Below are 11,730 nucleotides of genomic sequence, written 5' to 3'. Positions count from 1 at the left end.
TATTGTATTTTGACACTGGCACTGGTTGCTGCTTCTGGTCTAAGAAGGTTCGGAATTCCTTACAGCTTTTTGTTGGGGTTTGAACATAAGGAGGTGTTCTAAACCCTGAACTGAATGAAGAATATAGGGACTTTGAATCTGCAGTACTGGAGCTTCTGAAATGGCTAATGCTGCTCCTCCTCCATCCTCCCACCTGGACTCTCATCCTCATCCTTCATAGATTGCTTGCTTGATTTCGATTTCTTCTTCTTTGATGCAGATTGACTGAAGAGAGAATTCAAGAAGCTGGCAAGCCTACCACCTGGAGAGCTAGGCTGCTTGTGTTTCTTCTCCTTCCCATGCTTCTCCAACCCATGAAAGTGTTGAGGAAGTAAGCTTCTCATGGGCATGTCTAAGCTGATTCTGCCTCTGTGTCCATGCCTATCTTCTCTCATGATCTTCTGAGTAAAACCAGAGCCATTATAGCCAACAGCTTCATTGTATCCTGAGAAGTACCTTGCAGCTTCAAACACATCAAGCTCGCCTGAATCATTTCTGTAGTGGAACAACTTCTTGTGACTCCTTTCAGAGTCTATAGCGCTCGCTATGGACATGGTGCAGTGCAAGGTTTCAAGAGTGTTGATGAAGGAGTTATGGGTGAAGTAGGTGTAGCAATATCTAACACTAAGGGTAAGGGCTTTTAAAGATGCAAAGGAATCTAAGGGGTTTGAAATGATTGAGATTAGTGGGAGGGCGATGAGAGCATCAGTTTAGAATAATCAATAACTATCCAGCCATAATTTTATATGATGAAGGACAAGATTTGGAGTTTTTTTGGTGAGACCCACTGGATATGAATTTGAGCATAAGTAATAGAGAAGGAGTGGGCTCTACATTTCTTTTCAAATATTTTTTATGCTAAGAAAAACTATAGGTTTGTGTCAGGGCTTGTGAAGGGCAAAATAACTGTGCTTCCTTGGATTCTATTTACTTTTACCAAATTGAGTGATGGGGAATGGGTTATAAGAAGGAAATAGCTATGGATCCCAAGTCTCGAGAGCATGTAACACAAGCTAGCTGTCCAAAGACAACAATAATTATGTAGAACCCACCAAGGCTTTTAAGTCACTCTTAAAAGGTCTAAAGTAATTATTTTACAAGTAATTACTTTTGATTTTCATAGATCTACCATAGTTAGGTAGTTTCATAGCCCAGCCTTTTTCATCATAGCAAGCCTCTTAGTGGGTAATATTTCAATTCCCAACCACTGGCTGATTCAAAAAACAGGATAACTGAGATATATAATTATCCGTTTAGCAGATCGTTAATTGATGTTATATACCCAGCTAACTCTAGCTATATAAAATCCAAAACAACTCAAAATCTTCGGAAGTGTCATCATCATGTAATACACACACACACATATACACATATATATATTGTATGTAATATGAAGTCCCACCAAAGGAGCAAAAGATAATGGTGGCATGGACTTTTTCCTTGCAAAAGAACTGGTACACATGCAAACAGCAAACTTAGTATAAACATCTTTAATTTCCTTTCTTGATATTGGCGTTAGTCAATAGATCATTTGGCCCATCAAAATATATATAGCCCCCACATGTAAGTGTCGGACGTAGTGGTCATAATAGTAGTCACTGTGTGGTGTGGGCACATACACACGTGTGTGTTGCATATGAACCAAAAGACACATCACAGACCCTGCATGAAAACCATATGTAACCCAGTTAGTTGAGGCTCACTTGAAGAAGATGACCATGACAGTTTCATTAAGACCATATGATTTAAGCCAATGAAAGTTGCCTCGAATCTAATATTTCCATTGAGAATATCGGCAGCAGAAGATTTGTTTTAAGGAAAAAAAATCCTGATGCTTCTTACTAGTTACTGTAGAATTTTTGTCCACCGCTAGTTCTGAAACATGAAGAAACATGTTTAGTTTCACATAGCCACTTTCAGTTAAAGTGACTTCAGCTTCATGCATGCTAAAAAGTCTACTAGAAATCAATGCATGGTTCTGGTTTCTTGGCCCTAGAAAGACGTTGACAGATCAAGATGGTTATTTGGGTCACTCATTGTCGCCTTTCAAAGTAGATGTATCGTAAATTAATTGGACCGGCCGACCAGTCATGGAAGTGCATTTCATCAAGCATGTAAGCTGCAAAATTAAATCAATTGCATGTGGATTGGATGGTCTGGTTGTTCTGATCGATCATCTTGCCTGCATGCTGAAACACGTCTGGTTGCTTTCATTGCCCAAAGCTGTGAGAAAATTTCAGGCCAAAAGTTACAGTACAAGCAGATTTTTTTTGCTCTTGGACTAATTAATCACACACCACACATATTTGATTACTCTATTATCGGCAAAGCTATGCAAGGCCGCCACAAAATGCTTAGAGATAAATATCTCAATCACTCTCTGTGACGAAAACACACACACAGAATTGAACTAATTAAAGTTGGAGGAATGGCCTAAATATCAAACCAAATGGTTGATCCTCAACCAAATAGGCTTGTTATGGAACAAGGGTTTGTGGGTAGTCCTTTAGAGAAACATGATATGAAAGAATAAGAGGAAAAAAATTCATCTTTATAAACAAAAAGCTAAAGACATCTTTTTTAGCTTTTTTGACTTTTTCAAAAGTAATGTTTTTCTTATGGAAAAAAAAAACACAAAGCATATGACCATACTCATATATACTTAATTATTTATGATAATTTTGATTGCTCTAGCTTGCTAGCTAGCTTTCATAAATTGAATTTGTCCAAAAAAATAAAATTCTATGGTCAATGATAGAGCAACATAATTTGTCTTGATTCATATGTTGCTACACTAAACAGGATCTTGAAGATCATCCTCAGGCATTGTACAGAATAAGGGTTAGTTTTTCTCCTTATGATCTTTGGAAGAAACATGTTTTGACAAGTTTCATGGGAATTCTTTTAATGAGAACCAAGCATTCTTAAAGTAAGGTTTCATGTGGTCATTGTTGTCCCAAAAGTCCCGTCTTTTATGCTTCATGCATGCTTGGATCGCTGTGAATGTGCCCTATCTTTTTTGCCCCTCAATTGATGTTTTCAATCCCTTTTGGTAAATCGCCATTGAAATATACATTCATTTATAATAAATTGCAAATTAAACCCTCTCTACTCTATAGTTACAATTACTTAATCCTCTATACTCTATATTTACGCTACTCTTTTGATAATCCCATGTCAAGATTTGTTGTGTAATATACATAAATAAATTTCTAATGGGTCTGGTATCTTCTCACCAAATTCTCAATTTCTATGAGATTATAAAAAGTATTATTTTAATAAACTCAATTTCATGTGAGTGATTGGAGCTCTTGAAATTTAAACAAGTGAGATTATGCTTCTAGTATTCCAAAAAAAAAAAAAAAAACTATTTCAACAAATTTTTGATTCCTTACTACTCTCTGAACATTTATGATGAGAATCAAATTCTACATCATCAGTCTTTAGTGTATCTCCTCTTCTCATATGACTTGATTAGAAAGTCAACAAGTACAAGGTGATTTTTCCTTATCCTGAACATAGATTACAATGTGATGTAACAGTTAAAAAAACATGAAAAAAAAAGTCTATATATGAGAAAATAGACTCTTGATAAGGAAAATGTGGATGAAATTTGAAGTGAGGAGGGGTATTAGGTGCATGCATACACGATGTCCCTACAAGAAAAGGACATGGTTACAAGTTAAGAAGACAAGGTGGGGTTGAACCATAAAACCTGGAAGTACTGCTTTCTGATAACCATGGACTTCTCTGCAGCCATAAACATTTGGGTGGGCTTCTTCGCATCTTTCACTACTTTCATTGTGGGCGTGCCTTCCATGGCGAAATCTTAAAACAAACAAAAAAAATCAGCCACGTTAATTATGGCTTGCAAGTAATCAAATTTATTTTTAAAAATAATTACGACATTAATGCACTTAACACTCCATAATATTACATCTAGTATCTTAAATTTATTTATAGTTCAAGATGCTAGATGCATCATAAATAAAAGTAAAGTGTTAAAAACACTAGAAAAGCATATATGAGATGTTGTACTTTACCATATGCATACACACACATTGATATGGAATTATTAACATCAAGGACATATCCCCCTCCTTCCCATGGCAATATGACCCGTCTCTTTAACAACAAATAAGGAAGCAAAGTTTACCCCAAAGAAAAAGAAAAATGAAAAATGAAAAGCTAGATAGGCCTTTTTTTGTGGTACGTAGTTGATATGAGTGAGATTTGATACTATCCTTGATTGATAGCAATATTGATGATACCTTATTAAAAAAAAAAAAAGAAATCATTAAACGACTTGAGGCTTGGTGGGAAGGTGTGAGTAGAAATTAATGGTTTTTTTTTAATTGAAATTTAGAAATCAAGGATTCAAACCCTCCTAATAATATATAAAAAGAACATTTAGTAATTTTTTAGGAGATATAACAGAAAAGAAAGTAATCAAAATTAAAATAAGTATGTGTTCTAGAACAGGTATTTTTCGTCATGAAAGATACATATTTTGATTGTATAGTTTTAAAATTTTAAAAATGCAAATATCATTAATTAAGGCTTTGTTTGGTTCAATCGAGGGAAGGAGAAGTTAATAAAGAAGAGATTTCTTGTTTGGTTTAGTAGGTAGAGGAGAGCTAATTAGATATAACTTTATATTATTTTATTTAGATTTTTCCTTAAGAAACTTTTATTTCTTGAAGCAAATGTATATATTGGAATCAGAATTATCCTCGAGTCAACGTATGTTGTGATTCTTTCCAAGTAATTAATCCCATCCAAAATGAACACTCCCAGAATGAAACATCCTCTCAGCATCAATACTGTAAAAAAGAATCAGAGATCTCATCTTGTTTTTAATTTATTTTTTAAATTTTTCATTGTTTGTTTTTTTTAAATATCAGGCCAAAACCCAACCCGGCTTGTTCTTAACGCCCTATTTTTTTTCATCCAAATTTTAATGATAGGAAAAAATGAATAGTGATTAAAATTTCCTAAGGAATGTTACAATGTGTATATTTAGAATACTTCAAAAGAACCTTTACAACCATGCACTCTTTGAATTTGAAGACATATATTAATCCTAATGAATCCCAAAATCCAACTCCTGTAGAAATAAAAATATTCAAAATACCAACACAATTATATATGTATATTTCTCAGCAAATTATATACAAAGCTTGTGAATACAAGTATGATGAGAATAATATTGAAAAGGGCCAATCGTGTTCTTCCAATTATAACAGGTAAAGATGCGACTTACTACTTCATGTATTTAATATAAAAGTTAGTTGATTAATTTAAGTAGATTCAGAAAGTTTGTTAAGCTAGTTATTTATAATAAATATATGTTATCCTTCCTAAATTGCTCTTGCTAATTATATGCATTAGCTAAGTGCAACTACTAAAAGAATTATTTTAAATAAATAAATAAATATAAAAGATAAAGTAAATTTAAGTCTTATATTTAGGATCAAATTAAATACCAAATTAGTTCTTATATTAAGGACAAAAGGTAGTATTATACATAGAACTAAAAAGTCAAAAGGGCAAGGAATTGTATTTTAATTATGTTAAAAACAACTTTTTTAATTGAAAAAGGCTTGTTAACGGAGTAAATAATATTTCTTAAATACAATTTAGATTTTGTTTTTGTGCGCACGATTGTGTGTAGGTGACTGTGAGGCTGTGAGGTTCTTTATTTTAATTATTCTCAATTTAACTATTAATATTTATTTTGTTTTTTCAAACATAAAAGCCTTTATGTATGCTAGCCAATCAAATTGAAAATATAATTATCACTAGTTAAATTGAGGATAATTAACGTAACAATGAAAGATTAAACTAAGAAATCATCGAATATTTAAGAAATCAAAAGACGTAAATTGTAAGTTTATATAAACTCAGCATGTATAATTAGCGATTAATTATCTAGATAAAAGAAGTTGAATCTGGTAAGGAAAATCAGTCACATGCATATATAAGAGCAAATAATTATATATAAAACTCCAAATATACATTATTTGGCACTTTATCTGATATTCGATTCAATTTAATTAGAAGTTCATGGATTGCTCCAATATTTCATACATATACATGTATAGCTGATATATAATATTGTACATTTACTTGCCTTTAAATCTTTGTTTACGTAAAAACTGTTAGATATTAAATTAATGATGGGGAGAATAACTTTATGAAAAGTAGAGGAACATGAGCTTCTTGTTTATATATAGTACATTATTGTATCTCTACACTTTTGTATTTACGAATTAGGAAAAATTATGACGAAAAATGATTATATAAAAAAAATTACTTTCCATCTCTTTTGTGAATGATTAGCATAGATATATACATATTTGTCTGTATCTATGATAAACTCATATTTCTTCGTTACGATGAAGTGTTATTTAAGGCATAAACGATAACTAGGCCATTTAGTATTATTACTTTAAGCTTGCTATAAGCTTAACTAGCTAAATTTTTCTTTGACAAAAAGTTAGAAAAAAGGTCGTAAAAGACAAATTAAATCATTTTGTTTTTTTTTGCCAAAATAAAGAATGACCTACTCTACGAAGAAGAAGCAGTATTTGCCCTAGGAAAAGATCAAACATCATGTGAGGCAAAACCCTACACAGAGAGCAAACAGTACTACAATAGGCAGCCAATGAGAGATCGACAACACAACGTTAAAAAAGACAGAGCCCTAGGTTTATCATCTAAACCAGCTGTCGCCAAACCCCAATCCGTTCCTTTAATTTGTTCCCACTTGTTTCTCACTTCTTCTCTCAATCTATCTATATACAAACTCAGCCTCGCTATCTGTGTTTTCCCATACTTGTCCAGAAGAAGAAAGATTTTGAAACCCCCCATAAACTACTGATCTTTCTCCTTCTTCTGCACATATATATAATCAAGCTTGTTCCTTTCCCTCTTGGGTTTCGCTTGTCTAGGGTTTTCTTGGGAAAAAAGAAGGAAAGAAAGTTTATAAAATATATCAACATATAATGGGAAGAGGTAGGGTTCAGCTGAAGAGGATAGAGAACAAGATCAATCGGCAAGTGACTTTCTCCAAAAGGAGAAATGGATTGTTCAAGAAAGCTCATGAGATCTCTGTCCTCTGTGACGCTGAGGTCGCTCTTATTGTCTTCTCCCACAAAGGAAAGCTCTTTGAGTATGCCACAGATTCTTGGTATAATAAATAAATATTTGCTTTAACATTATTCACATAATTTCTTTTGTTTATTATTTTTGATGAGTGATGCAACTGTTAGTTAATTTCTTTCTCCTTTCAGTAACTGATGATGATGATGACAACCGCTATACTACTCTTTCATGAATCTGTATATTATTTGGTCTAATTATTACTACTTCTTGTTTGTTTTGCAGTATTTGGAAAGGGTTTTGCTTTTGAGTTGAAATAATAAAACAGTGGAAACGATTTTCTTTCCCCTTTTTCGCAAGACCAAATCTCGAGAGAGATTTTTCTATAGAAGAAGTCAGAAACATTTTTGCAGTAGCTAGGGTTTGATACTCGCAAATGATTTTTATGTTGATATTCTAACTAAAGTACAGAATTTTTACATCTGAGATTCGTGAATCGAGTTATAAAACAGTGCTGTGCATCAGATCTTGCGAAACCCTTAGCTGATTTTCTTTTTCTTTTCTCTGAGCCTAAATTCCTATAACCAGACGTGAGCGAATCTTCTGCAAAGCTCAGGGATCTATATCTGCTTCTGTGCTTTTGCCTTGATTTCCATAATCTCTGAAAATATTAAGGGCTTCTTCCTCCTCCTCTTCTTCTTCTACTTCGTTCTCTTCTTTTATCTTTTTGCATATAGTTGCTTGCTTCGTCTCTGGCCAATAAACGCTGTGATCTCCATATTCTTAAGCAGAAGGTACTTGTCATGTTCATTTTCATGTTCAAGTCCTTTCAGATCGAATGAATATGGCCAAGGGAGGAAGCAAGGAAATTAGAGAATATTTTTACGATGCGCAGCTTTATGATTATTAATTAAAGACGACTTAGTGATAATGATTACAATAAACAAAAGAAAGAATTAATTCTCTGATTCCTTGTTTAATTAATTAATTAGATTCTGGGGGAAAAAAAGAAAATAACATTTGTAGTAATTAATTTCTATGCTTTTTTGTTTCTTTTCTCTCAACCTTGCAGCATATTTGTATTAATAATTTATAATGTAATTTATTTTAATTAATCTTGACATAAATATATTTCACTTCTAGGAAAATAGATTTTACTGATGTCAAATTCAAGCACATGTTCATGCTGTTCTTTAGTCCTTTTGTTACATAAAAGCATGACATGTATGTGTGTGTATGCTATTTAAAGTCAGAAATTAAGGTTTGTTTTGATTTTTGAAGACCCCTAAGATTCTCTAAAATTAGTAAGTCAAAAAGTGTCTTATAAAGAGAGGACACCGTATTTATATGTAGAAAATAAGTAGATCTCAATCCGGCTTTCACATCTATCTAGCTAGTTCATTGAAAGAACGGAAATTAAATTCAACCTTGTGCAAACTTTTTGTTGCATCACCGAGATTATACTGTGCTTTTATGGTAATTCCATTACTATTTTGTGTTCTTCATACTGTATATTTCTAAATCTGCATGGATGTATATCAATTTCCATTTCTGGTAGGTCAGCCCAGCAAGGTTAATTGATAGTTTTCTGTTTCATAGCAACAACATCAGTGAGTGTTGTGTAACGAAATAAAACAACCTTATACAAGTCCTGAAAAAGTACAACAATATTAAACTGGGTGCTTGATAGATCGATAAATGATATTGTTTATTTATGTGTGTATATATATTTATAATTAATTAACTTTGCTCTCATTTGTGCTGGATGATTATTAAACAAAAAGCATGGAGAAGATCCTGGAACGCCATGAAAGGTATGCGTATGCAGAGAGACAGCTAGCAGGAGCAAATGATTCTGAGTCACAGGTTCGTGTGTGATCATATACATATATGCATGTGTGTGTGTGTGTGTGTGTGTGTGTGTGTGTGTGTGTGTGTGTGAGATAGACCTAATTGTTCGGAGATTGTGGCTATATGTTTAGTTGCAGGAAAACTGGACGATTGAATATTCTAGACTGAAAGCTAGGATTGACCTTTTGCAGAGGAACCATAGGTACATTACTACACTACTGTGCTTGCACTGTGTACATATCAAATCATCAAACTGCTTTTTGGTGTTGTTTATATCTAATTATGAAATTTCTATGTTGATAACGTTGTATGTGTTACGAGGTTAACGATATATAATAAATATGATATGATATGATATGGTCATCATCAGGCACTATCTGGGATATGATCTGAGTTCGTTGAGCCTCAAAGAGCTGCATAGTCTGGAGCAGCAGCTTGATACTTCCATCAAACAAATTCGGACACGCAAAGTAAATCATAAAAATATATATTTAGTGTTGTTAACAGTATATATAATTAATTATTCATAAAACCATTATTAACTTACATTATATTAGTTAATCATTGATTAATTAATTACTTCCTTCTCTATATAATGTGTGTGCGTGTGTATTTTCTTGTGACAGAATCAGCTGATGAATGAGTCGATCGCCGAGCTTCAGAAAAAGGTGAAACGCGCCTTTGATCTAAACCACACCTATCATATCATCATCTTCTTCTTCTTCTTCTTTTTCTTCCAGCTTTATTTAAGTTAATCGGTTAAGTTTTAGAAGACAGAGACGCGTACCCGTGTTTGAGTTGCATAAGGAAAGAGGTTTATAATATGTAAATTGTTGTCTCAACGTTTTTTGATGAACGGCAGGAGAAAGTGATACAGGAACAGAATAGCATGCTGGCAAAGAAGGTATATATCTCATATTTACGTACTTGTGTCCTTTGATTAAATAATAATATTATGATTGCCTCATCCAGCCCCAAACACTCACATGTTCGTACTATATATCGTGAACATGTTCTAATCAGGTAATTGTCTTTTCATGGTCGGTCGTTATGCACGTTTATATATATAAAATATATTGACAAAATTAAAAAAAATTAGTGAAGACACTGTATATTATTGTATTATACTATCTCCGATCCTTAATATATGATCGTTTGATTTTTATTTTGATATTAAATATATGTCTAATATTTATACATTTTTTTCAATATAGTCCTTCTAACAATGCTAGTTTTAGCCAATACACTTGATTAACAAGAATATTTTAAGAAAGACAATACTTATTTATGACAAATAATTAATTTAGTTTCTTTATTTAATCTTTTCAAATTAGTCAACTAGCTCTTATAATTAAGATCAAAGGTAGTATTATATTATGAAGTTTTTTTTACAGGCAGTATTATATTATGAAGTTAAGAGTACTATGCTTTGACGTAATAACGGATTATAATTATTAGTTTTGGAGAGCTGAGATTTATTAATAATATTATTACGATCAGATAAAGGAGAAAGAGAAGGCGGCGGCGGCGGGGGCACATCATATGACATGGGAGCACCAAAACCTGGGAGCAGCTAATTCATCTTACCTACTCCCACCTCCACCACTCCCCACTCTCCACATCGGGTAATTAATTAATTAATGATTAATTTACTCTTTCAACATGAATATTTTGAAGAGCGTATTGTTCATATCATTTGTTTATGTTGCCTCTTTATTCCAGATATTCTAATACCTCTAGTGCTTATCATGAGATTTAGCTGGCTAATTTAAAAAGATTAAAAAAGTTACTAAATTGCCAAATTATAATATATGTTTCACTATCTTTCTAAAATACTTATATAGATCATTATATTATATATCAATTTATGAGTGAGACAAATTAGTTTGGAGAAAAATGACAAATATAAATAGTTTAAAGTAATTTAGAGATTTTTTTAATTTTTCTCAAATTAGTCAATCAGGTTTTATATTAAGGATCAGAGATAATATTAAAAAAAAACATGAAAGTATACATTTCTCTCTCACTTTCTTTACTGAATTAGATTATATCCTATGTATATTTGTATAACACTTCAATAATTCTTAATATAAGTTACTTGTAACACATTTTCGGATGCCGCAAAATGTATTAAGTTGACAAATTTCATTTCATTTTATCTTTATTAAAGTTTTCTCTCTCTCTATCTATATAAATCATTCTCATATATCTCTCTTCTTTCTCTCTTTTCAAGGAAAATTAAATAAGTGTGAAATTAAAAAACAAATATTAAATATACTATAAGTGACTTACATTAGGACCAAAACTTTTCTCTACAAATGACTTACATTTATTACCTAAGTGGTAATTTATATATATACGATGGAATTCGAATCTACCATAAATATTTCGGGTGCTTGATCGGTTATATAATAAGGGTAAATAGCGATGAATCAATTAAGTGTCACATGTATATATGTGTGGGTTGATATTGCAGAGGGAATTACAGAGAGGAAGCAGCAGAAAGGAACGAGCTTGACCTCACCCTGGAACCACTCTATTCCTGCAACCTCGGATGTTTTTAATGACGCACCTTGTTCTCTATCTGTCTTTTGATATTATATTATTATTATTGTGTGCTAATTAATTATAACGACAATGATTGAGAACATGTTCATTCGCGTACTCATCATATATATATATAGCTGATGTCTCTAGCTTGTTTAAATCCCAAGTTTGACGTACTTTGTTATGAAC

General features: G+C 32.3%; 2 protein-coding genes across 2 annotated transcripts; one reads left to right on the top strand and one right to left on the bottom strand.

Moving 5' to 3' along the window:
* Positions 1–4: 4 nt before the first annotated feature.
* On the bottom strand, positions 5–601 carry LOC114749391 (protein BIG GRAIN 1-like E; the record flags this gene model as incomplete). Its single annotated transcript, XM_028937899.1, is given in 2 exon segments — positions 5–182; positions 184–601. Coding segments are annotated over 2 exon segments (588 nt in total), but the record flags the coding sequence as incomplete, so codon positions are not given.
* Positions 602–7,046: 6,445 nt separating this feature from the next.
* Positions 7,047–11,558, top strand: LOC114749389 (truncated transcription factor CAULIFLOWER A-like). Its single transcript, XM_028937898.1, has 8 exons — positions 7,047–7,231; positions 8,928–9,009; positions 9,132–9,196; positions 9,365–9,464; positions 9,621–9,662; positions 9,857–9,898; positions 10,495–10,619; positions 11,471–11,558. The coding sequence occupies exons 1-8, from the start codon at positions 7,047–7,049 to the stop codon at positions 11,556–11,558; spliced, it is 729 nt and encodes a 242-aa protein (XP_028793731.1).
* The last annotated feature ends 172 nt before the right edge of the window (positions 11,559–11,730 follow it).

This window comes from Neltuma alba, unplaced genomic scaffold, assembly GCF_004799145.2.
Source record: "Neltuma alba isolate B1F8T4 unplaced genomic scaffold, ASM479914v2 tig00006027_pilon, whole genome shotgun sequence".
Taxonomy (NCBI): domain Eukaryota; kingdom Viridiplantae; phylum Streptophyta; class Magnoliopsida; order Fabales; family Fabaceae; genus Neltuma; species Neltuma alba.
This window is presented reverse-complemented; position numbering and strand designations above follow the sequence as displayed.